General features: G+C 35.5%; 1 protein-coding gene across 2 annotated transcripts in view; it reads left to right on the top strand.

Annotated features, from left to right (window-relative positions):
• SEMA3A (sema domain, immunoglobulin domain (Ig), short basic domain, secreted, (semaphorin) 3A) overlaps positions 1 to 25,197 on the top strand; it is a 310,684-nt gene that overhangs the window by 93,639 nt on the left and 191,848 nt on the right. For both annotated transcript variants that reach the window (XM_006896140.1, XM_006896141.1), the window contains exon 4: positions 23,492 to 23,611. In XM_006896140.1, coding sequence (XP_006896202.1) covers positions 23,492 to 23,611 — 120 coding nt within the window. The remainder of the gene's footprint in view (positions 1 to 23,491; positions 23,612 to 25,197) is intronic.

Below are 25,197 nucleotides of genomic sequence, written 5' to 3' on the forward strand. Positions count from 1 at the left end.
CAGTCCAGTGGTAAAAATTTTTGGTTTTTTTGACACTGAGATGCAATCCATATTGAAAGCTGCAATGCTTAATCTTCTGCAGCAAGTGTTTCAAGTCCTTCTCACTTTCAGCAAGCAAGGTTGTGTCATCTGTATAAAGAAGGTTATTGATGAGTCTTCCTGAAATTCTGGCACCACATTCATTATAGAGTCCAGCTGCTGGAATAATTTTCTCAACATACAGATTGGATAGATATGGTGAAAGGATACAACCATGAAAATAGCAAGAGAGGACCATAGATAGTTTTTTCATGATAATAGACTAATATAATATTTATTCTTTGTCATTATTTTTACACAGCATTATATCTTTTAAAGTTATGTAGTATTCCAGAATTTTTCATTGTTCCTTATAATTACATAGTTTCCCACCAGATGTGTTCACCTCAGTTATTTATGCACGCATCCACTGATGAATATTTGAGTGACTTCTATCTTTTAGATATTATGAATAATAGAGCTCTTGTTTCCTTAGAATTATACTTATTACTAGGATCGCCAAATGGTTTTTTCTATTCTCCACTTTTTATGGACACTCTAACCTGCTTTCTATAGTGGCTGCACCATTTTACAGTCTCCAGGTGTTTGAGTTCAAATCTCTTCTTTACTATTTTATTGAATTTTGCTGTTGTTGCTCAGGTGAGATGATATGCCAATATTGTTTTGATTTGCGTATCTTTGATAGCTATTGATTTTGAATATTTCTTCATGAGTTTGTTATCCTGTGTAGTCAGTATGTTTCTAAAAGTTGCCCCATGTTTTCTAGCTTTTTAAATTTGTCAGAATATAGATTCTAGTGTTGTTGTTAGATACCATCAAGTTGGAATTGACCCTTAGTTTACCCTCCAGAAGGCAGTAAGTTGCCCATCTTTCTCCCACAGAGTTGTTGATGGCTTTGCACTGTATGCAGGCCTTTTTGTTGACAGTACATCATTTTTATTTTTGTTTGTTCTGATGTGATATCATTAATTTAATTGGTTTTGGTTTTTTTTTTAACATTTCTGTCATTTGTATCATCTTTTCCTTTGTTATATTCACAGGTGGCTCATCTATTTTATTAATCCTTTGACTTATTTCATTCTTTTTAATTGTTTTTTTCTGTTTTATTTATTTCTGTTCTAATCTTTGTCTATGGAATGTTTGTTTGTTTGTGGTTTTTTTGTTTTGTTTTGTTTTGTTTTGTTTTTTATGTAAGCCTCTAGTTTAGAGACACCACCACCTCCTGGAAGGCCTTTGTATTTAAAGGTCAGTTAGGCCCTGGAGCCTAGTGTAATTATAATTTAGAGGAACATCCTACTCAGTGGCGCAGCACTGGTCTGTCAATTTGCTATACTGAGGTAACCTGGAGTTGCTATGATGCTGAATTCTGTGCCATTGTGGTGTCAAATGACAAAAGGGTCACCCACGATAGTGTTTGATATGGGTCCCAGATTAATACATGTTTGAAAGAGGAGTGGCAGCCACACAACATGCCCTGACAACTCTATGAACTTTGAGAAATGATGGTAGTTACAGAAGACTTCAGGTCTTTTGTTCATAGGGTCACTGTGAGTCATGCTCAACAATAACAACAACAACAACAATAATAATCTTTATTATTACTTTTCTGTCCGACACTAGAGAGATTTTGTTGCTCTTTTTTGTGATTGTGTTAAGGTGTTGATTTTTTCCTCCCCTTTTCTCTTTTTGGTGTATGTGTTTATTGCTATCAGCTAACCTCCAAGCTCTTATATTTGTGTCCCAATGATATTAGAATACAATTTTTCATTCTCATTTGTCTAACTATATTTTTTAAACAAAAATCCTCAACAGTAAACTAATAGACAACATCATGATAGATGGGGGAAAAAGATTGAAAATGTTAATTATTTCATCTGCTTAGATTCACAATCACCATCCTTGATACCAGTAGTCAGGAAATCTAAAGACACATTTCATTGTACTGGGAAAATCTGCTGTCAGGGACTTCTTCAAACTGCTAAAGAGTGACATTGTCTGTTTAGAGACTAAAATGTGTCTGATCCAGGCTGTCATCTTGCAGTTGCTTGCTGTGACTCTGAAAGCTGGTCAGTGAATTCTATGACTGAGGAAGAATTGATGCCTTTGAGTTGTGGTGCTGGAGAAGAATATTGAACATATTATGGACTGCCAAGAAGGCAAACAAGTCTCTCCTGGAAGGGTAAAACTAGGTTGCTTCTTGGAGGCAGGAATTTTGAAGCTCTGTCAAACATACCTTAGATATGTTGTCAAGAAAGGCCAATCCTTGGAGAAGGACACCATGCTTGGAAGGATTAGAACACAGGGAGAAAGACTTGGATGAGAGGGATTGGCAGTTACTGTGACAGTGGGTCAGGTGTGTCAGAGAAGATGAGGTGGGCTCGGGATATGTCTAGATTCAGAACCGTTGTTCATAATATTGCTGTGAGTCATAATTGATTGGATGGCCCATAGCAACAACATTATATAGTAGTTCTAAACCGTTTTTACTATATTTAGTTTACATGGACTTCCCCCCTTGCTCTTCCTGTTGTTCACTTTAGATTTTGTTCCACTGCAATCTAAGGTGCTTTGTAGTATTTTAATTTATTGAGAATGTCCTCTATACACTGGAAATAAAAATGTGTACTGTGCTCTCATTGGGTGAAGTATTCTTTATATGTTTATCAGATCAAATTGGTTAATTGTGTCATTCTCTGTGGCCTTGTTGAGTTTCATTTTCGTTGTTCTGTCCTTCATAAAAAGTAGTATATCAATGAGACCTCTTATAAAAATTTACAGCCTCAGTAGCCTGATTGATGAGTTAAAATGAAATGGTAGGCAGTGGGTTATTATTATTGTGGAATTGTCTATTTATCTTTTCAATTCTGTTACAGTTTGATTTATGCACTTTGAGGCTCTGTGATTGGGTGAGTAGATGTTAATTATTAGTATGTCCTCTTGTTCAATTTACCATTTAAACATTCTGTAATGTCCTCCATTGTTTCTCATGCTAGTTTTTGCTTTAAAATCTGTTTCATTAGAAATTAATACTGCTACTCTAGTTCTTTTTTTGTTTGAAATGCATTTGATATCTGTTTTTCCCCTCTTTGATTTTATTGGTTTTTTTCCTTCTGTAGTATGTCTCTAGTAGTTAGTGTGTTTATGAGTCATGTTTTTTTTTGCATTCTGCTAGTATATTTTCTTGGCTAGTGCATTTAGTCCATTCACATTCAATGTGATTATTAATGCATAAATTTTTATTGTCATTTTGTTGTGCTTTGTGTATGTGTCGTGTTGCTGATATACTTTTCTGTGCAAAGTTCATTTATTTTAAAGCTTCATTACTATTGTTTTAGTGTTTATGCATTATTTTCTCTTTTTTTACTTTAAGTTCATGAATTTTCTTTGATGCTAGTCTGTAAATGACTACATTGTTCCTTAGTTTAAAACAATTGGCTCTATCTTGAAAAAAATATGAACAGTTTTAGTATTGTATTAATGAGAGATCAATCAAAGTGGTTATTTTAGCTGTGCAAATTTGTTATTTGTAAAAGCATCAACTTTCCCCCCTTTTTTTCTTACTCTTCCGCCAGTATCACAATTGTACCACAATGGTCAGATTCTGTTATGCATGGATTTTTTGTGAGTCAGGGGTCACTTAAAATCAGCCAGCATCAAATCCAATCACAGACAAAGAGAGAGAAACTTCTAATTACTGACATTATTCCCCCTACTAAGCACTGTGATAGCGTGCACTTTTGTATTAGTTTCAGTGTAGTGCTGTGTAGTTGTCAGCGTCACCCACATTTTCCTGATGAGAAATATGCATAATGAATTGTTAAAAAATTTTCTGTTAAAAATTTTTACAGAATTTTATGTCTTATTCTGAAAACTGATGTAAAAATGTATGTGCGTCTAAGGAAATTCTTGGTGTCCTCTAGAAAATATGGATTTTAACCTGCCTGTAATCAGTGTGAATGGTAGCACCTCAGACAGATACATTACATTTTTTTTTTCTCTGTGGTCATCAATAGTGTGAGTGTAAAGCTATGTGTTCACAGAATTCTTTTAAAGCTTAAATGAGTGTATGTTATATAGACTAGATTGTAACTCTGCTGTCTTACAGGAAGTGTGACTAGGATGTTCCTTAGATAAAATAATGGTGAAACACAAAGAAAGTCTCAATAAGTTAAAAAAATACTGAAGATCATCTGAGAGAATGCAAGAATGATGCAGGATATGACAAGGCTCAGATATGTTGTTCACTGAATTGCTACGAGTCATAGATGACTAGATGGCATCTAACAACAACAGCAACTATACAATGCATGATGCACATAACTATTAACATAGTTATATCATTTTATATATATATGTATATATCTCAGAGTCGTTAGGGCAAATTCCAAGTGAAAACACTGTCCATAAAATGCATTTGGTTCTTTTTCATGATAATTGCAATTGAATCATGGAACTGTTCTGAATTTGCTTCAGTCTGAAAATGCATGGTACTAAGGTGAGATAATTTCCTCCCATGCAATTAACTGCCTCTGAAAACCTGCTGGAGGGTCAGCTATAGGTCTATACTGACTTGAAAGCACTCAACGACAACAAAAAGCATACTTTTAAGTCTTGGTGGTACAATGGTTAAGCAGTTTGAACCTACCAGGAGTCTCTCAGTAGAAAACCCTAGGAACACACAGTACTTCTACTTTGCTATGTAAGGTAATGATGAGTTACAATAAATTATATGTCACATGACAACAACAGTGATACTGTTTGTTTGTTTATTTGTTTGTTTCATTATCTGGATTTTATAGTCTCTGCAGTTGAATATTGAAAATCCTTTATTCAGTGATGGAACCAGCCTTACTCCATAGCTGAGGCAGCAGATCATTTTTGCATTTATGCTTTCCATACCTGTCCTCATTATTATAATACTTGTTCTTTTTTGTTTCCCCTTATTTTCTGCAATTATTGATTTCTAGAAGTTCTCAGTGCAAAACAAAACTGGAGGATTCTGAGGATAACTCATATAGCTCAGCACCTACAGTAAAACTAAGCCCCCAGCACACCTTATGAATTATTCCTACTACCACTGCAGAGATTTCCTGTCTGAAAAGAAGGTCAGCTTTATTGTGGTCTTCAGACTTATGGAAAGTGCTTATGGACTTGATGGGGTTTGAAAGGAACTAAAGCATTCAATTTGCTAAGCCTAATATAGTAAACTGAAGCTAAGCTGACCATTCCATAGCATATTGTAATAATGTTTCTGAAAACTTAACAAAGATTTTCATGTTGCTATGTACCATAGAGTCACTTGCAACTCTATTGAGTAACTTGATCCTATGCACAATAGCTCAGAAACCTGCCCTATCCTGAGCCTCTCTCAGTATATCTGACGTACTTCCCTCCATTACCTCAGTCATTGCATCAATCTATCTCATAGGGGATTTTCCTCTCCTGTGCTGTCTCTCCACTCTTCAAGCATGATGTCCTTCTCCAAAGACTGGTCCCTCCGAGCTATATGAACATAGTATGTGAGTTAGAGCTTCAAAATCCTTGCCTTCAAGAAATAACTTGGTTTCACCCTCTCCAGGACAGATCTATTTGTTTATGATTTGTTGAGTACTCTTCTCCAGCACCATAACTCAAAGTAATTGAGTCTTCTTCCATCACCCCTAGTCATTGTCAAGCCTCTGATGCATAGCAAGTAATTACAAAGATCATAGGCTGAATCAGGCAGCCCTTAGTCTCCAGACTGACATCCTTGCTCTTCTGCACTCTGAAGAGAGCCCTGACAGCAGATTTTCCAAATTTATTTTGTCTTTTGATTTCCTGACTGCTGGTACTGAGAATGTTGTTTGTGGAAACAAGCAAGTTGACTTCATTAACAATCTCAGTCTCTTCTCCATCTATCATGATGTTGCCAATTTGCCCAGTGCTGAGAATCTTTGTTTCCTTGATGTTGAGTTTCAGTCCATATTGAAGACTACAATCCTTGACCTTCTATAGCAAACACTTCAGTTTCTCCTCAATTTCTGTGAGCAAGGTTGTATCACCTGCACAGTGTAGGTTGTTGATGAGTGTTCTTCCAATTCTAATTCCATGTTCCTCCTCATAAAGCCTAGCCTCACAAATAATCTATTTAGTATATAAATTTTAAAAGTATATATGTGTGTGTGTGTATATATATATATGTTTATGATGTATCCCTGTCACACTCCTTTCCTGATTTTGAACCATGAAGTATTTGCTTGTTTTTTTCTGATGATGGCTCCCTGGTCCAACTAAAGGTTTCACATGAGCCTCTCCGGTGTTACGGGGTAGGCTTGGGAAGATGAAAGTGGTTTCTTTTTTCCTTTTTTTTTTAAAGTTTACTGGTGTATAATCATTTGCCATACTGTTTTCAGATATCAGCTAATTATTGTAACAGAACTTATTTGTGTGCTAGCTATTTTATATTCTATAAAAATCAATTAAACTGCAATGATATTTGTCTTCATTAAAGTTTATTTCATGAAAGAAAAACTTAACAATTTTCATACACTAAAATCAAGGAAAGATGGACTTCTTCACTTGTTCTTCTATGCCACCAACATAACTTTTTCTAATTGTAGCCCTGGTTATAAATAACAGATCTGAACCTTGCTCTATCCTGGACCACCCTCACAATCTATACCATCCTTGAGTCCTTTATTATAGTCACGGTGCTAATCCATCTGTTGAAGGTCTATTTTCCTATCATAATGTATTTTTTCCAAGCACCAAATCCTCTTCACAACATGCTGAAAGTTTGTGAGATGGAGTTTCACCACCCTTGCCTCTAAAAGACACCTTGGCAAACTTGTCTATTCTTCTGACGTCCATGTAATATTTAGTATTCTTTGCCAACCCCAATTTTTGACTGTTGTTTTTAGGTACCATTGAGTTGGAACTGACTCAGAGCTGACCCTCCAGCAGATTTTTGGAGGCAGTTTATCTCATGGAAGGGGGGTGTTCATCTCTCTCCCAGGGAGCAGACTGTCCATCTTCCTATGGAAGACCTGATACATTGGAACCAGGTGCCTCTGGGTTGACAGCACAATTCCTTATCACTAGGCCATCACATTTCCCTTCATCTTTTCACTTCTTGTTGTATGCTGTCCAGTTGGAACAGACCAGTAACCGACCCTCCAGGGAGTTTTCAGAGGCAGTTAATCACTCGAGAGGAGATTACCCATCCTCCTGAAGAGCTACTTGCAGATTCGAACCACATGCCTTTGGGATTGCAGCACACCTTCCTACCATTAGGCCACCAAAGCTCACTTAAACATTGTAATATATTCCATATTATTTTGATAGTAATCCATCTTGATTCTGTAGCATTGCTTTTCACTGATGTATTATTCAAGACACATTATCGAGTTTATTAAAATGTATTATATTTCACATAGCATAAAATAGATATATTTTAATGTATATATTGATTGTATTAGATAAAATATGTAAAATTATTGGATTATAGGTCATAGATCTATTTTTGGGGGGTTTTTTAAGCCTTTTATTTTGATGTATGATTTTAGACAGCAGTGAGCGAATGGCTTTTTGGGATTGGTAACATTCCTCCTTTTATAAAGAAAATAGCATTTTAAAAAACCAATAATTTTTCAAATCACTTAGAAATATTAAGGGTACAATTTTGCTTTTCACTGGATACTTTATTTGTAGAGTGATATATGAACAGTTTGATATAAATTTTGTAATAGTTATTGAGTAAATAGTCATCTGTAACTTATGGACAATAATTCCTCCAGAGAGCTCTTGTGCTGAAAACCACAAGAATGAGACTGGAGTGGTTTCTGTAGCCATCAGCTCCAAGATAGAATTGTTACCAAAATAGAAACTGACCTGAAGGTTTATAGAAAAGTAAAGTAACTGGCCTCCTTAAGTGTTTGAGATGGTTTCTAAATGCTAGGCTTCCCTTTCCCTTCTGGTTTTAGGCAGGATTTCCTCAAAAAGTCCACTGAGAATATAACTCTTACATAAACTGTTCTGGGCCATTACTGTCTTCTCAGTTCAAGATTTATATACAAAGATACAATAGGAAAACCTGGGAAATAACAGCACTAGCTAATTGTATGCATTTGAGAGGAGGTAAATGGTCTATGTTGTTTGAAAGCTTTATGCATATGGCAAACATGGCACAGTTACCAGGGAAAATGGCATATTTAAACTATTAAGCCTATATAGTTCCTGTGTCAGTGAAAACATTGTCATGCAGGAAAGTAAGGCTCTCCCCATTTTCTCATACCGCTGAGAAGATGCACTACATTATAACTCTTCATACAGTTTCACATCAAACCCGTATGTTTACCTGGCAGCTGGAATATGAGCAGCTAAGCCTGGACTTAATGATAAAGAGAGAATTTGAAGCCTAAGACACTCATACGTTCTCTATACGATCTTTCTATCTTTCCTCCCACCACCTTCCCATGCCATCTTACTATCCTTTTGCTTATAACACTCCTGGAAATAAAAGAATTGAAATAGATTTTCTGTCCTTTTTATAAGTGAAAAATAAAGACAATAAAGCATATCATCAAAATAATATGCTTTCTTTTATTGTCATAGGTTATAAACCTTTAAATTATTATTACATTCTTATCATGAGAGCATTTAAGTACTCATGAACTCTTTCATTTCTCTCACTTGAGAGTTGATAATCTGATATTTTTTATACTGTATCACTGCTATTGAGGAGAGACTGTGTAATAGGATAAAAACAATCCAGACATTTCTATTTTAACTGCTGTCATCCACCTTTACCTCCATTTTCTTAAGTTTTTAGGTCTAAAATATACTTTGTTATCCACTATAATATTTTTATTGATGGTTTAACTACCTTGGCCCCCTATTTGCAAATGAATGCTGAATATATTCTAAGTTGATAAAAGAATCTGTTTTGAATTAATAACTCTCAGAATTTTCTTTGTTTATCCTACTAAATCATCTCTCTTTGCACCAAGTTTCAATAAAACCAAATGGCAACAGTATGACTGTTAGAAATATTTTGAACATAGTTGGAAATAAAAATTTCAACCATCTGAGTGATTTTTTAAAAAAACAGATTCTCATAACATTCCTATCCTGGAAATATTTCAAAATAATAATATGCACCTGAAATTTGACGCTTTACATAATTTTTTTAGGAATTAAAAATGTATTTTTGTATGTAGTTAATATGCACTTTTAATAATATGATATATCATAACATAATAACCAGGAGGCTATTTTGTGAACAGAGCAAGGAAACACTACATAGTTTAAAAGGATGAAAGGTATGAGTCAGGGTTGTATACACTCCCCAAACCTAGTCTGTCTATATGCTGAGCAAATTGTTCCAAAAGCTGACCTCTATGAATAAGAATGTGGCATAAAGATTGGAGGAAGATTCATCAACAACCTATTTTATGCAGATGACTCAGCTCAGCTTGCTGAAAGTGAAGAGAACCTAAAGTGCATGACTAAAGATTATTGTCTTCACTATAAATTATACCTAAACTTTGAGAAAACAAAAGTTCTTATCATTGGACCAATAGGCAACATCATACTAGATGACAAAAAGATTGAAATTGTCAATGACTTCATCTTACTAGGTCCACAATCAACATCCTTAGTACAAGCAATCAGGAGATCAGGAGATGTATTACACTGAGGAAGTCGGCAAAGACCTCTCCCAATTATTGAGGAGAAATGCTATCTAATTGTAAGGTGCACTTAATTCAGGCTACTGTCTTTCCAATCACTTCTTGTGCATCTGAGAGTGAGACAATGAATAAAGATGACAGAAGAATTGATGCCTTTGAGTTATGATGTTGGAGAAGAGAACTGAATATTCCATGAGCTGTCAAAAGAACAAACATATATGTCTTGGAGAATGTGCAGCCAAATTGTGTCTTAGAGCCAATCACAGTTATTTCTCACATACTTTGGACATATTCCTAGGAGAGGCTATTCCTCAGAGAGGGATACCAGGCTTGGAAAAGTGAAAGGTTGGTAAAAGAGAGGAAGACCCTGAACAAGATGGATAGATACAGTGTCTGCATCAGTGGACTTAAGCATGTCAGAGATGATGAGGAAGTTGCAGGATAATTAAATATTCAGATCTTTTGTTTATAGGGTTGCTATGCATTCTTGACTCGATGGCACCTAATAGCAACAACATATTATAATGTTTTTATCAGATTTATCATGGCTTGATATAACATGAATATAACAACACTAATTTCCAGGTGAGATTTGGAAGCTGTATATGCCTCTAAAGCTGACGAGTCAAACAGTATACACACGTTTATTTACCTTTGAATATGATTTTGTTTTCAAAGATCAAAGTTGGCACCAATGTTTATCCCTTGATTTCACTTTAGGAAATTGACAGCGTAATAACAATTTGTCAAATAGTTTATTAGAATTATGTCCTAATTTGGAAGTCCGTTAACTTTGTAAAATTTCTTTGAATACTGTAATCCATATGTATAATTCTTGGGAGTTAGTTTTCCACCTTCCTCCAACTCCTGTGAACAAAGTTACTGGCTTATTATTTTCCAGGCTATTAGTTTAGTGTGCTGTCTTGTAACCTTGGAAGATAGTGTCAGTTACTGAGCCAAAGGAATAGTCTGCGAACAGCCTTGAGAAATAATGTTTTTGTCTAGAACATAGGACAACTTTTAATACCACTGTATAGCATAGGGAGGAGATTTGGTGGCTTAGTAGTCTTATTTTGCTCCTTTTTCTAAGGGTGCTTGGCAAATAGAGTAAATGACTCTCTTTTGAGTATGAAGTTTCACAGCATGGATTTTAATTAATTGTGTCAAAGATTTAACATGAAATTGTGGAATAGTTTTCATAGATTTATCAGTCTTAAATAATATATTGCACCTTAGGAAGATTTTTTAAAAAAATATTGATTTGTAAATGTAACAATAAATCATTATCTCATCTCATTGTTATTGATTGGAAACTAACTCGTAGATGACCTTCCAGTGAGTTTCTAAGACTATAAATTGCACTGGAGAAGATTGCTTAAATAATCATTCATGTGACTGCATTCTATACGATTAATTATTATTAATCGGTCACTAGTATTACCCCATCATTTTTAGTTCCCCTGGAATCTTTCCTATTCCTGACCCCACCATCTGCCCACTGAACTCTGCTATCCTGATGATTTCCACCCTTCTCCCTTTCAAACCCCTTTCCCAATTCCTCTTTTCCTTATCCCCTTTTGGATATTTATACACTGCTTACTGACTATCCTCCTATTTTTACAACAATGGTTTTATGCACTATTTGTCCTTATGAGACTGAGTTAAATCACACAGCATAGTACATTTTAGAGACTCCCATGTTATACACCATTTTATGAGATCATTGTTCCTTAGTGCTGCATTTTGTGAATGTACCAAAATTTCTCAATCTGTTCATTTGGGCTGTTTTCATTTTCTTACTATTTTGAATAACATTGCACTGAGCATAATTGTACATATTTCCATTTGTATTTCAGTTCTAATTTACTTAGGGTATATTCAAAGCAGAGAAATGAATAGCTGGGTGATACCTGGTAAATATACCCTTATTTTTTAAAAGAAAAAATAAAGTGGGAAGAGCAAAGACATATTGGAGTCCATGTCTATCTTTCACTATCTCCAACCATGATGATTTGGCTAACTTGTAGGAGAAATTTTATCACACAACTAAAGTAAGTATGTGCTATATGCTGGAAGAATTGTAGGCTAGGGTGCTTCTCATAACTACAAAGAAAATAGCAGATCACACCAACTTTGAGAGTGTGATGAATGCAGCTTAAAATATGATGCTCAAATATCATGAAATTGATGTTCTCCCCAAACTTACCCTCCAACAATCAGAGCCCTGGTGGAGTAGCATATTTTCATGGCAGGCTGCTCACTAAAAGGTCAGTATTTCCAATCCACTGAGTGCTTTACTCCATTGTGAAAGCAGGGCAGTCTCCCTGCATAAAGATACAGCCCCCAAACCCAAGGTAAGGTTATAATGGTACTTAAAGGTACTTAAAGTTTAGCTTTTTGACTTAACTTAGAGCCATATGTTGTTATTGTTGTTATGTGATGTCGAGTTGCTTGTGACACATAGTGGCCATATGTATAAGAGCCCTAACCCTTGCTCTACCCAGGGCCAACTTTACTGTCTCTGACACACCTACCCTCATTATCCCGATCACTGTAACAATACATCTCATCTATTGTCCCCCTCTTTCTCCATCCCTCTGCCCTTCCAAGCATGATATCCCTCTCCAAAGACCAGTCCCTCCTTGCAACATGCCCAAAATATGTCAGACGAAGCTTCAGAATTCTTGCCTCCAAGGAGCAGCCTGACTTCACCTTCTCTAGGAAAAATGTGTTTGTTCTCCTGGCAGTCCATAGTATATTCAACATTCTTTTCCAGTAACACTACTCAAAGGAATCAATTCTCTTTATATCATCCCTAGTCATTGACCAGCTCTCTGATGCATAGCAAGCAATTACAAAGACTATGACCTGCGTCAGGTTCATTTTAAGTCTCCAGATTGACATTGTTGCCCTTCAGTACTATGAAGAGGTCCCTGACAGCCAACTTTCTCAAAGCAATTCATCTCTTGATTTACTGGCTGCTGGTACCAAAGGCGTTGATAGTGGCGCCAAGCAAACTAAAGTTGTTGACAGTCTCAATTTCTTCACCATCTATCATATGGTGCCATTTGGCACAGTGGTGAGAATCTTTGTTTTCTTGATGTTGAATTTCAATCTATATTGAAGGCTGCAGTCCTTCATCTTCTGCAGTACGCACTTCAAGTCCTCCTCAGTTTCAGCAAGCAGGGTCGTGTCATCTGCATAACGCAGGTTGTTGATGAATCTTCTTCTAATCCTTATGTCATATACCTCCTCATAGAGTCCAGTTTCCTAGATGATCTGTTCTGCCTATAGATTAAAAAGGTATGGAGACTGAATACAAAGGATTTCTAGGAATTCCTTGATTTAGCGTATGTAAATTGATTCAGTACCGTTTTCAATAATGCTAATAAATGGCAAATATGGTAAATAACTACCAAGATTTATAGTATATGCAGTGAAGATACATTCTAATTGCAGAAAGATCTGTAGTTAGAGAATATGATCTTGTTGACATATAATGTTGAAGATTGCACTTTTAACACTACTATTGCAAATGCCATCTGTATACAATATAAATTATAGTATACATTTGGAAGTTGCTAATGGAATAGATCTGAATCAAATCAAATCAACTATGTTGGAAGAAAGAGACTAGAAAGAAGATCAAGCTGTCAGTTAGAATAGATCCAAGGGCCAAGTGGTCATGTGAAAGTTCAAGTTGAAACTGAAGAAAATAAGTACAAGTCCAACTCAACAACTCAGCAACTCAACCCATTGCTACCAAGTTAGACCTCATTCACAGCATACCCTCCAGTGGGTAAATCACATTGGAGAAGGTGGTCCATTTTTCTAGTGCAGCAGCTTCTGGATTTGAACTGCCTGCTGCACAGCTCCTTACCCACTAAGCCGCCGGAGTTTCCTAGTACAAGTCCAGAGAGCTAAAAATATAATATTGAATTGATCCCACCTGAATCTAGAGATCATCATTAAAAAGATATTTAACTCACTGGATATTAAATATCAAAGGCCTGAAGTTGGATGGCATCAAGACACTAAAACATGAAGAAACTCAAAAGTGATTAAAGACAGGAAGAAAGGAAGCACAAAGCTTAATGCAAGAAGAATTCTGGCAGTTCATTGTGAACATATAATAAATAAAATGAAAGGAAAAAAAATGACAAAGTTGAAGACCTAACCAGAAAAATTGTAAGAGTGACTTTGGAAGAAAAACTAAAGAAATATGCAAAATATGGATCAAATATGCTAAGCCACTGTACCATAACAAATTGATTGATATTTTATCATTTCAGTAGGTGACATTTAAGAAATCCAGACTTCCAGGAACGGGCAGACTATCAATTAAAATAGATGTAGCACTGTGGATGCTCATTTATCTATACCAAGAAACTTGGAAGATAGGGTATCTGACTGAATGAGATCCCTATTTGTGCCCTTTCCAAAGAATGGAGATTTAATAATATATGGGAATTATTAAAAAAATACAATTAATACCTGATACAAAGAAACTCTTGCTTAAGATAATTTTTAAAAATGGTAGTTTTTGTTGTTGATTTTCTTTGAGTTGAACTTGACTCATAGCAACCGTAAGAACAAAAGGCCTGAAGCCCCTCTCCAGTTATTGACATGTATCAAAGTTCATAGAGTTTCCAGAGGCATGTTGTTTAGGAAGTGGATACCACTCCTGCTTCCAGACCTGCGATAGTATGTTATTGTTGTTATGTGCCATTGGACCCCGTACAGCAGCTCTGAACCCTTCCCTGTCCTGAGCCAGGGAAAAAAATGGTTAGAAAAGGAAATTGACAGGGGACCTCTAGCATTTAAAACCAAATTCAGAAACTAAGTAAAATGAAGTATTTTATGGCTCAAATCAAATCAATTGAGGTTGAAGGTAAAGAATATTAGAAAGTATTTGTCTGCATTTTACTGACTATGCAAAGGCTTTAACTGTGAGAATAACAAATTATGGATAATATCAGGAAGGATGAGAACTCCATAACCCTTAATTATGTTCATGTAGAACACGTGCACTCACACAAAACAGCAGTGTTTAATGTGGTTGAGACCAGAAGGGTGTCTATGATGGTTGTGCTTTTCATCAAATCTGTACTCTGACCAAACAAACGGAACTGTAGGAAAAAATGTATCTTCAGGATTAAAGCTTCTTAACAGCCTGTCATAGCACCTTGCATAACTGTACTTGCTAAAAGCGGGTAAGACTTGGAATACTTCCTAAGGATTCTCAAAAACTATAGTCTTCAGTACAGATTATAGGTCAATATAACTAAGAAACTAACTCACCACTGTAGCATTCATTCCAACTCATAGCAACCCTTCATCATGTTTGTAAGGCTATAAATCACTATGGAAGGAAACTGCCCATTTTTCTTCTATGGAACTAATAGTGAATTTGTACCCTTGAGTCATACGACATTTAGGTTAGCAATATAACTCACTAAGGACTACTTCACCAGAATTCTCTCACAAACATAAAAGAAAGCCAAAATCCTTACAAATTAACTAATAAGAAACATCAAGATAGGTGGCAAAAATACTCTTGTCAAGGGTTTAACTTTCCGTATATCCTCAGTCAATGCTGGTGAAAGCAACAGCCAAAATGTCAGAAAGTGTATTTCATTGGGTGGGCCAATGTTCTGAAAAAGGCCTTGTTAAGGTGTTCAAAAGCAATGATGTCACTTTAAAGGATAAATGTATACCTGAACTAAACCATGGGCTTTACAATAGCCTCATATGGGTGTGAATGCTGGACAATGAATAGGACAATTAACTAAAGTTGATGCATTTGAATTATGCTGTGGTAGAGAGTATGTATTATACAGTGGACTGGCAGAAAAACAATCAAATATGTTTTGAAAGAGATACACACAGAAACTTCTTAGAAATGAAAGTGTAAGGATTTTGCCTTACTTGATATAGACAAATTAACAGAAGGCACCAGTTTCTGGAAAAGAGTACCATGTTCAATAAAGTAAAGGATAACTAAAAAGAAAAAAAGATGGATTGACTCAATGGGCTCAAACAAAGCTCTGATTGCAAAGATGTTGTAAGATGGTGCAATGTTTTGTTCTATTGTACACAGTGTTGCTATGAGGTGGACCTGATTCAGTGACAATAATGAAACCTCATGATAATGTAATGGAAGGCAAAGCCTATAAAACAAATGTTAATAGTTTCTTGGTCCATATAGAATTTCTACTTGAAACTCACATTAGTTGTTGTTGTTGTTGTTGTTATGTGCCATGTAGTTATCTATAACTGATAGCAGCCCTATGCACAATAGCTGTAGACCCTGCCCTGTCCTGAGCCTATCTCATTGTCTCTCACAAACCTATTCCCATTACTGTGTCAGTCCATCTCATCTGAGGTCTTCTTCTCCTGTACTGTCCCTCCACCCTTCCAAACATGAACTCCTTTTCCAAGGACTATGCCCAAATTGATGTGAAATGAAGTTTCAAAATCTTTGCCTCCAAGGAGCAGCTTGATTTCACCCTCTCTAAGACAGACTTGTTTGTTCTTTTGGAAGTCCATGGTATATTCAGTACTCTTCTCCAGTATCACAACTCAAAGACATCAATTCTTCTTCTGTTGTCCTTGGTCATTGTCCAGCTTTCTGATGTATAGCAAGTAATGGTGAAGATCATTCCTTAATCAGGTACACTGTAGTCTCCAGACTGACGTCATTTCTCTTTAGCACTTTAGAGAGGTCCTTGACAGCAGATTTCCCAAATGCAGCTTGCTTTTTGATTTCCTGACCACTCGTGCCAAGAGTGTCGATTGTGGAGCCAAGCAAGCTGAATCATTAACAACCTCAACCCTTTCTTAATCCATCATGGTGCTGCCAGGTGACCCAGTGGTAAAATCTTTGACTTCTTGATGTTGAGCTCCAATTCATATTGAAGACTACAACCCTTGGCCTTCTGTAGCAAGTGCTTCCTGTCCTCCTCAGTTTCAGCATATAAGTCATATTAGTTAGAGTTTGCAAATATTATAAAAAGAATGGAGTGTCATGGCATCTTGGAGAATCTAAGGTTAATTGCAAGGCAATAATTGAAAGATCACTGTACAAGTTTCCTAGTCTACTACTTAGGAGAAATGTTGTAGTATATTCTCAGGAAAATGATAGCTTTGGAAATCATATGGTCATGGTCTAGTGCGTCTTAATGCTATGTGCAAGAATTGATTGCATGACAAAGGAATGAGATTGCTTTTGTTGATAATCATTCTTGACCAAGTTTGAAGGTTTCAAGTAATTTGAAAGGAAAGCATTTATAGAATTGTAGCAATATTTATAAAACTTTAAGACAAAATGTCAATCTAGAAAGATAATGCAAGTCAAATTGAATGGTTAAATGAAATGAACAGTTAAAAAAATATTTGGTAACTTTCAAAGTAACCTTAATTTAGTTTGCAACATCATTTAAACCACTCTTAAATGTCTTTCTCAATTATTGTAGGGGGTACTATCTAAATAGTCAGTGATATAAGCTAATATATTTCTTTGTGATTACAATTTGAATAACAAATACAATAAATAATACCACTTTGTTCTAGTAAATCAGTATTTTTATAAATAATAAAAAAACATACAAAAACCCAGAAAATATTAGAGTGGAAAAGTCAATCACTTTTATATAGCAATTGTTTTTCTTAATAGTAAAGATGAAGACTTTACTCAAAATATACAAAACAGTTCATTCACCCTTTTTTTCCCCTATGAGGTAGGTATTTGACAACTACTATAACAATTAGAACACAGTAAAACCTCATAGTTAATAGATATGCTTCTTTGATGATTAAATCTCTAACATCCTTTCGTAAATGTTGAAGTATTAGCAAGACATGACTATAAATTATCTTGAATGCAACTATCATAACATAGTGTTAAAAGAAAACAATAAATTAGATGCACTTTTACCAGATGTGGAACAGTTTAAAGAGAGAGGGATAATGTGAGTGACAGGAACAATCTCATGGATTCCCGCTTTGGCAAACTGATTCTACTGTTCAACAAGCTTGCCAAAAGGAAAAAAAAAAATGGACCAGAGAACAAGAAAATCAACAGATTAACTCTAGGAATTAAGTTTATTAATGGACTTCCACACAATAATGTATGCACCCAGCATGATAGGAAAAAACTTTTCATTTACCAACTGCTAAATTTTCCTTGAATATATTTCTATATTAACTATTGATGGGACAGATATTTTGTTTTAGATATTGCTTTGTTTCATTTCGGTTTTTTCTATCAGAAACTAATTCTTTCTGGATTGACTCCTATTGAAAATTTGCATTTTTACCCCACTTATACTGATTCAGGTCTTTCTTTTGATACCTACGTGCTTTCTAGGTATAAATAAGAATCATGTTTATTCACAAGATTTACCTGGGGATTTCGTTAGATAAAAGTCTGAATTTCCTTATTCAATTTATATGGAGTGAAAAGGCAAATTCTCAGCATAGGGACTGAACTAGTTCAAAAGCCTGGTCTCTCTACATTCTGGATGGCCTCAGTCCTTTTCTCTGGGGTTCATTTATATTCAAATCAAAATAAATTCTAATAGTTAATTTTATATATTGGACTAAAGATTATTCTTGCTTACAAAATCTTCCTACATCCCCTTTGCTCCATCTCTCTTATTTATAATGAAAAGGCACTGCTTCATCCATGATTTAAAACCGTGAACAGATATAATTGAGATTGGAGGTAATCTACACTCTTTTTTTGAAAGTATCAATATCGGAAGTGAGTTAAGAATACAATTCTGTCTTAATTTTCATGTGTGGAGCAGTTGTTTTGACAGATGGATGGACTTTATTTTTGTAACCGTCCGGGAAAAGTCTGTGTAACGCAGTCTCATCAGTGCTACATATCCCTAATGTTTGTATTTGAATCACTGTGCATTTGGCTCCTATAGTTTTTTCCTGGGCATAGAAATTTTCTCCCAAATTTATTTTGCAAGGCTAATCCCAGTATGCGTAATACTTCTGTACATTAGTTTTAAAACACTAGGAACCATGTTAAAGATAAGATGGTTTACCACTAAAGAAGACAAATCATTGGTCCTCGGGTGTGGCCTTGGCTTTTATTGACTTTTGACTGCTAGACTTTTCTTTCTAAGCCAATATAACAGTGGATAATGTTGTTGGCCTCAAGTGTATTTCAATAAAATAATAGGTCAGTATGGTTCCCTGATTCTCAGGAAATCAACTTGTTGCTAAACTTGTCTGTATATATCAACTTAAATTCCAGAAAGGATCAAGGTTTGAAAAATGAATTCATTTGAACTCCTTGCACTCTTTTTATTGCATTGTAAATCCACTAGTGCTGAGCAAAGCAGTGCAGACTTAGAATGCCAAAAAGTACATTACATTCTGAGCTTTAAGAATCGTCATGGTTCAAGAAGAGGTCAGAAACACTCTTCTTCTGTCTCCCTGGAGCAGAAATGTGTGAAGTGTGTTTCCTTTTTCTGCCACGCTTCCTTCTTTTTTAGAGGGATGGTTAAGCTGCTTCCAAATAAAATGAATATCCTGTTTTGGAACACTCAGAAACCCTGGCAGTAACGAGCTAGAGAGTGAAGGCAAGAGAATTGACAGGATTGATATTCTTTTATGTAGGTTTTCTGTTTAAAGAACAAATCCTTACTAACAATATCTCTTTCAAGTGTTTGGTTCTTCTCTGTCCAGTTCTTTTAATTCAACGTTTCCTCCTCCATTATGTTGATGAATCTCCTCCCTGCTATTTTAAACCTACTTAAAAAGTATTTCCTTCAATTGCTTTGTTTCAAGTGTCTTAACACACTCTAAGCCAAATTAATTTCCAAGTCCAAATTCTCTTTGCATCAACCTTCACTTTCAAAATCATATTGAGCTAGCCCCCAGGGCATGGCATCAATACAGCTGGCTGCCAAGTGGGTGAGTTCAGTGGGGAAATGAACAGGACCATTCTAGGCCTTAGGCCAACAGGGTGGGTCCAATTGCTTTATAGCTCAGGTAGGCTCAGTTATCAGCATTCTCAGTGAAGTCCTGTGCCAGATTTCACAGCTGTAGCCCTGTTGTTGACACTTTTCTAGCAGCTTTATAGAAGCGTTATTGCTGCAGTATACTGACTTCTCCTATTGCAGTTAATAGGGAACAAATTAAAATTTTTTTATCCGGCATGTTTCAAATCTATAATTTTTAGAAATTTGATGAATTTTTTCTCCTTAATTAAAACCAACTAGTTTCTGTGGAAAGAGCCCAGTGGCACAGTGGGTTAAACTTTGGACTTTTACCAAAAAGGTTAGTTGTTCAAGCCTACCAGCTGCCCTGCAGGGACAATATAAAAGAGTCTGCTTCTGTTTTTTTTTGTTGTTGTTGTTGTCTTTTTAACAGTTATTGGTGGCCCAGTGGTGAAAAGCTTCACTACAATTCCGAAGTCACACTGTTTGAATCCACCATCTGCTCAGCAGGAGAAGGATGGGTAATCTCCTCTCGTGTCTCTGAAAACCCACTGGAGGGTCAGCTATGGGTTGGTTCTGACTCAATGGCACAAAACAAGAACATTACATTTAGAGCTCTATGGGGATGCTTTCAATCAAAATTAGCTTAATAATAATAGAATTTGGCTTAAGATTTTTAGTATTTCCAAGGAATATCAAATATAGTTGTAGAAAAAGTGCAGATTAATTAGCAGTCAGAAATAAAGACTATGATATTACAATTTTTTGACCAGTAGGTAAGGAATTGCACTGCTATTTCAAAGGCAGATGACTTGAATTCACCAGCTTCTTTCCTGTGCAACTTAGAGTCTCTGAAGAAAACCATTGGAAAGACAGCTATGAGTAGGTTCATATTTGAAGCAAAGAGTTGTTTTGTTTGTTGTGCAATTATAAAACCAGCATGAACCTTCATTAATCTTAGCAAGTACTTGTCTTCACACAGTATTTTCTTCCTTTTTTGTAATTTTTTTTTATTTTACAGTGGTTTGCTTACAAAGTTTATATACATTGTTTTTCATACTGTATCTTTCTAATTTCCTTTACACACCCCATCCTCTACCCATCAAATTGTGCCACCTTATCATTAACCCCACTACCCCAGCCTATCCTCACGCCTCTCCTTCTACCCTCTCCCCCCTTGGATCCTCATACACGTTTTAATTATCTTTCTATTTCTATAATATTGGTCTGATACAATATTTGTTTTATACAGTATTAGTGACTGAGTTAGTTCATTTAGCATAATGCTCTCCAGTTTCTCCCAAGTTATGTAGTGATTAGGTTTATACTTAGACAAGGATGGCGAAACTTTGTCTTCACATAGTTTGGGGAGGTTGGGAGGAGGTACCAGTCATTGGAAAAAGACATTATGGGAAAGGCAGAAGGTCACAGAAAGACTCTCAACAAGATCAGTTGATACAATTAATTTGACAATAGATTTGAACATATCGGAGATGGTGAGAATGGCTCAGTATAAGGCAGGGCTCAGGCCTGTTAGTCATGGGATCTTTCTAATCTCTGTAATTCATGGGCACCTAACAATGAAAAGAGAAGTGTGCCTGATCCATACCATAAACTTTTCAATTACTTAACTACAAGCTAAAAGTTGGACAATGAATAAAAATGACAGAAGAAGAAACAATGCCTTTGATTTTGTGCAGCTGGAGTAGAGTGCTGAACATACTTTAGACTCCCCAAAGGGCTAATATGTCATGAAAAAGATGCAGCTTTGGAGGCACGGATAGTGAATCTTTGTCTCACTTACTTTGAGCATGTTGTTAGAGGGTTCAGACCTTGGAAAAGGACATCAGGTTTGGAAAGTTGGAGGATCAGTGAAACCTCAATGAGATATCCTGACATAACCCTGTAAAGATGGGCTTACATATGTCAGAGAGGGTGAGGCTGGCACAGGTCAAGGTTCAGAGTTATTGTTCACTTTGTCCCGTTGTTTGACTCAAAACTCTTTATCGACAAGAATAGAAATAAAGTTGATAACCAAAATTACTAGATTATACTTGGAAGTTCTAATAAAACTAGAAAACTTGCATTTTTGAACTGTATTACATGTGTATCTTCTAAGGAAAGGTACACAAACTGAAATCCTGTTCTTTTCTAAAATGAACAAGACATCCATCTGGGTCTGACACTGTTATTTATTAGAATGTTCGCTTACCAAGATGTGCACACAGCCAATTTCTTGGTCTCAACATATGGTGCTGAAACTGGTTATTTACAATTTTGAGTACTATAATATTGAGTCCACAAGTAGGGATGGCTGTCTTTATATAAAAGCAAAGTATGTGGCCACCTACATGTTTTGAACAAGAGATGCCATAAAACATTTTTCTGTAATAATTTCTTTGCAAATGACTCAATTATTTTAAGAGTACAAATAAATCCTTTGGGTAATATTCATGAATGCCTCATTTCTAAACGAGTTTATCAGATGTCTTCCTTTTGACGGCCTCCTTCCTTTGCCCCAGTGTTCATGTCCTATCCTCTTGGGGAAGAGGGAATTGTTGCCAAATGGGGAGTTTGTTGTTAAGATCCTGAAAGTTTTGTCCTTGGTTAGCAGCACAATATGTAATGCACTATACTACTATGTGAGCATACCAACCCACTAACTAGTTTGGTTGCTAACACAAAGTTCAGTGGTTCGTATTTACCAATGGCTACAAAGCAGGAGACCCTGCTTTAACGATTTGTAACCTCAGAAATCTGATGGTGATTCCTTTCGAGTTGGAACTGACTCCATACAGTGTGTTTAGAATGTGTAGAAAGTATCATATGGCTCTGTCCATTTTCTTTCTTCTTACTTAGAAGACAAAATACCCAGGAATGTCTTTAATTTCCTTAAATAATAATATGACTAGATTTATTTTTTTCTTATGAAGTTTTTCTTACCTTGGGTGCATACTTGTAGGCAGGGATCAGGACTCTGCATATGGATTTAGGATATCTGTGAAACTCTTGTCCATATTTGCTAATTAAGGATTGATTCTACAGAGAATTCATCAAGAGTCCAGATATCCCCAACCTGAATGCCTTCCCTCTCTCATATTCAATATACCCAGCTTTTATTTGAGGTTGAAGGGACATTTTTGGTAGAAAGTAGCTCCACTTTCTTAGGCTCTCTAGAGTTTATTAGCATGTAACTCTACTGAAGTTCAAAGTCAGCTGCTCAGCATGATGGGTTACTAATATTTAAGTTTCATATCTATTAGAAAGTATATTATCTTGTTTTCTTTCTTAATCTTATAATTTCCTTAAAGTAAACTTGAAGTTTAATTTTTGCAAGGAAATGGCCACTGTGGGCTTCTTTAATTAATTAATTAGTTAAGTCTATATCTTGCTGCAGGCTCTCATATCCGGAAAATTCACTGGTAGATTTTGACTATCTGTCATGTTTTTCTTCTTTTTTTTTTTGAAATAATTTTTGAAAAATTTAATGAAACTTTATTAAGGGGTGAATGTTATGAATATTATTTATGAAAGTTATGAAGGGATGTATTATATTTGACGTTGAAAGAATAAGAACTTTTGTATTTTTAACCTAAGTGGTAAATAGACCATAGCATTTACTTAAAGAGTGTGAGGATTTGAGGGGTTTCCTCCCACTTTTTTCTTTTCTTACAATATTAATATGGGCAAAACACTAGCATAAACTAGTCCTAAGAATGTGGACAGTCACCAAAGAAATGTGTTCAAGCATGTCGACCCTCGAGGATACTTCAGTCAAGCTGACCACCAGACATCACTTGTTTTCTTTTTTTTTTTCTCTTACAGAAAGAATGTGCTAATTTCATCAAAGTGCTTACGGCTTATAATCAGACTCACTTGTACGCCTGTGGAACTGGGGCTTTTCATCCAATTTGCACCTACATTCAAATTGGATATCATCCTGAGGTAAAACTGGCTTTTAAAAAAAAATGGTATTTGACCATGACCCTTTTCTATTCAAGTACTTCATTATTAATTTCTTCAGCTCATTTAGTTGCTGGTTCACTATTCAGTTGAACCTACTTCATATTCAAAGGCTATTATTAATTTTAATCTGTGATCACAAAAATAAAAAGCATGAGACTACCACTCAACAATGATGTTGGAACAGGAGGGAAGAAGAAAGTGTTTGGTTTCACCCTGGATTGGAGAGACCAATCCATTTTGCATGTGCAGCAGATGTCAGCAGGCTGAGTGTACACCCTTTCTACTTCATTTGTATCTTGCCAGCTCTCTCTGCCATTTCTATCCTCAGCCAGAAGTGTCTGCCACCCCAGTTGTTTTCTTCTGCATGAGGATTAAGAAACAATGCCATCGATCTACACAATAGTTTGATCTCACATTTGACCCAAATTTGTGTCCTTACTTGGCTAAACTTAGTTTCTGTATATTTGGTATTTTCTGGTCTGTTCAGAAAAAAGAAAACTGATGCTTCTATAAGTCCTGTACTCGTCCTTTGAAAAATGTTTTTGTGAGAAATCTAAGGTTAAATGCAAGGTTAATGAAATTCATTGTGAGGAAAACAAGTGTAAGAAAAGGTGCTAATATAAGCATAAGTTAGAGAATTGGTTTATCAATAGTAAATTTAGTGAGCTGTTTTTTGTCCATAGTCAATAGCCTTTTATCAATAGTGAATTATATAAGCCTTTTATATATTTTTTGACACAACATTTTGAGAAAGGTAAAAGCATGCATGTGCTAAGAAAATAATTTGTGATGTAATTTCCCCTAAATGGATCCCAGATGTTCTTAGTAAATAATTGTTGTCAGAAGATTTCTGAAATTCTAGAGATAAATTTACGTGTTAGCTGTGTATTTATAACCTAAACCTAGAATCTCTAATGCTAAAATTTTCTTAATGTGATATAAATGTGTCATTTTGATCTAAAGACAAGGAGACCAAAATAGTTTGTATTGTTCTTCCTCCCTCTCCATCCTTCCTGTTCCTCCTTCCTGAAAACTTACATTTAATTATTAACATTCCTAAGATTCTTAGGTACAAAGCAACCTTAATGGCAGGCAGTTTTACATACATTCTTTAAGTGATAATGATGAAATTAAGGCTTCTTATTATTGTACATGGTTCTGGAGATTTTATGTACTTGAAATTTTTTCAAGATCTTTTGATATCTCTCTCCCTCTCTACTTTGTTCTCCATTATTTGTATAGTAAATCTTGTAAAATAGGCCTGGTTTTGTTTCACTGTTTTATATTATAGAATTGACTAGTTCTAGAGAACTTCTTTTCCATTATATTACACTTTTTTTTTTTAATCTACTAATGTCAGGCTATATGGTACAAAGACGATTTAAGTTGATAGCCTAGGTTAGTGAGAAAGAAATAGACTTTGTCGTTGCATGATTTTCTGATCTTGTTCTTTTGTCTACCAGCTCTAATATAATATTCTAGTTGCAGCTCCACTCAGTTATGAAAAGAATGTTGAGAACCATGGACCACTGGGAGGGGGGAGGGAATGTTTCTGAGAATTCATT

This window comes from Elephantulus edwardii, unplaced genomic scaffold, assembly GCF_000299155.1.
Source record: "Elephantulus edwardii isolate Elephantulus edwardi_28Jun2011 unplaced genomic scaffold, EleEdw1.0 scaffold00183, whole genome shotgun sequence".
Classification (NCBI taxonomy): domain Eukaryota; kingdom Metazoa; phylum Chordata; class Mammalia; order Macroscelidea; family Macroscelididae; genus Elephantulus; species Elephantulus edwardii.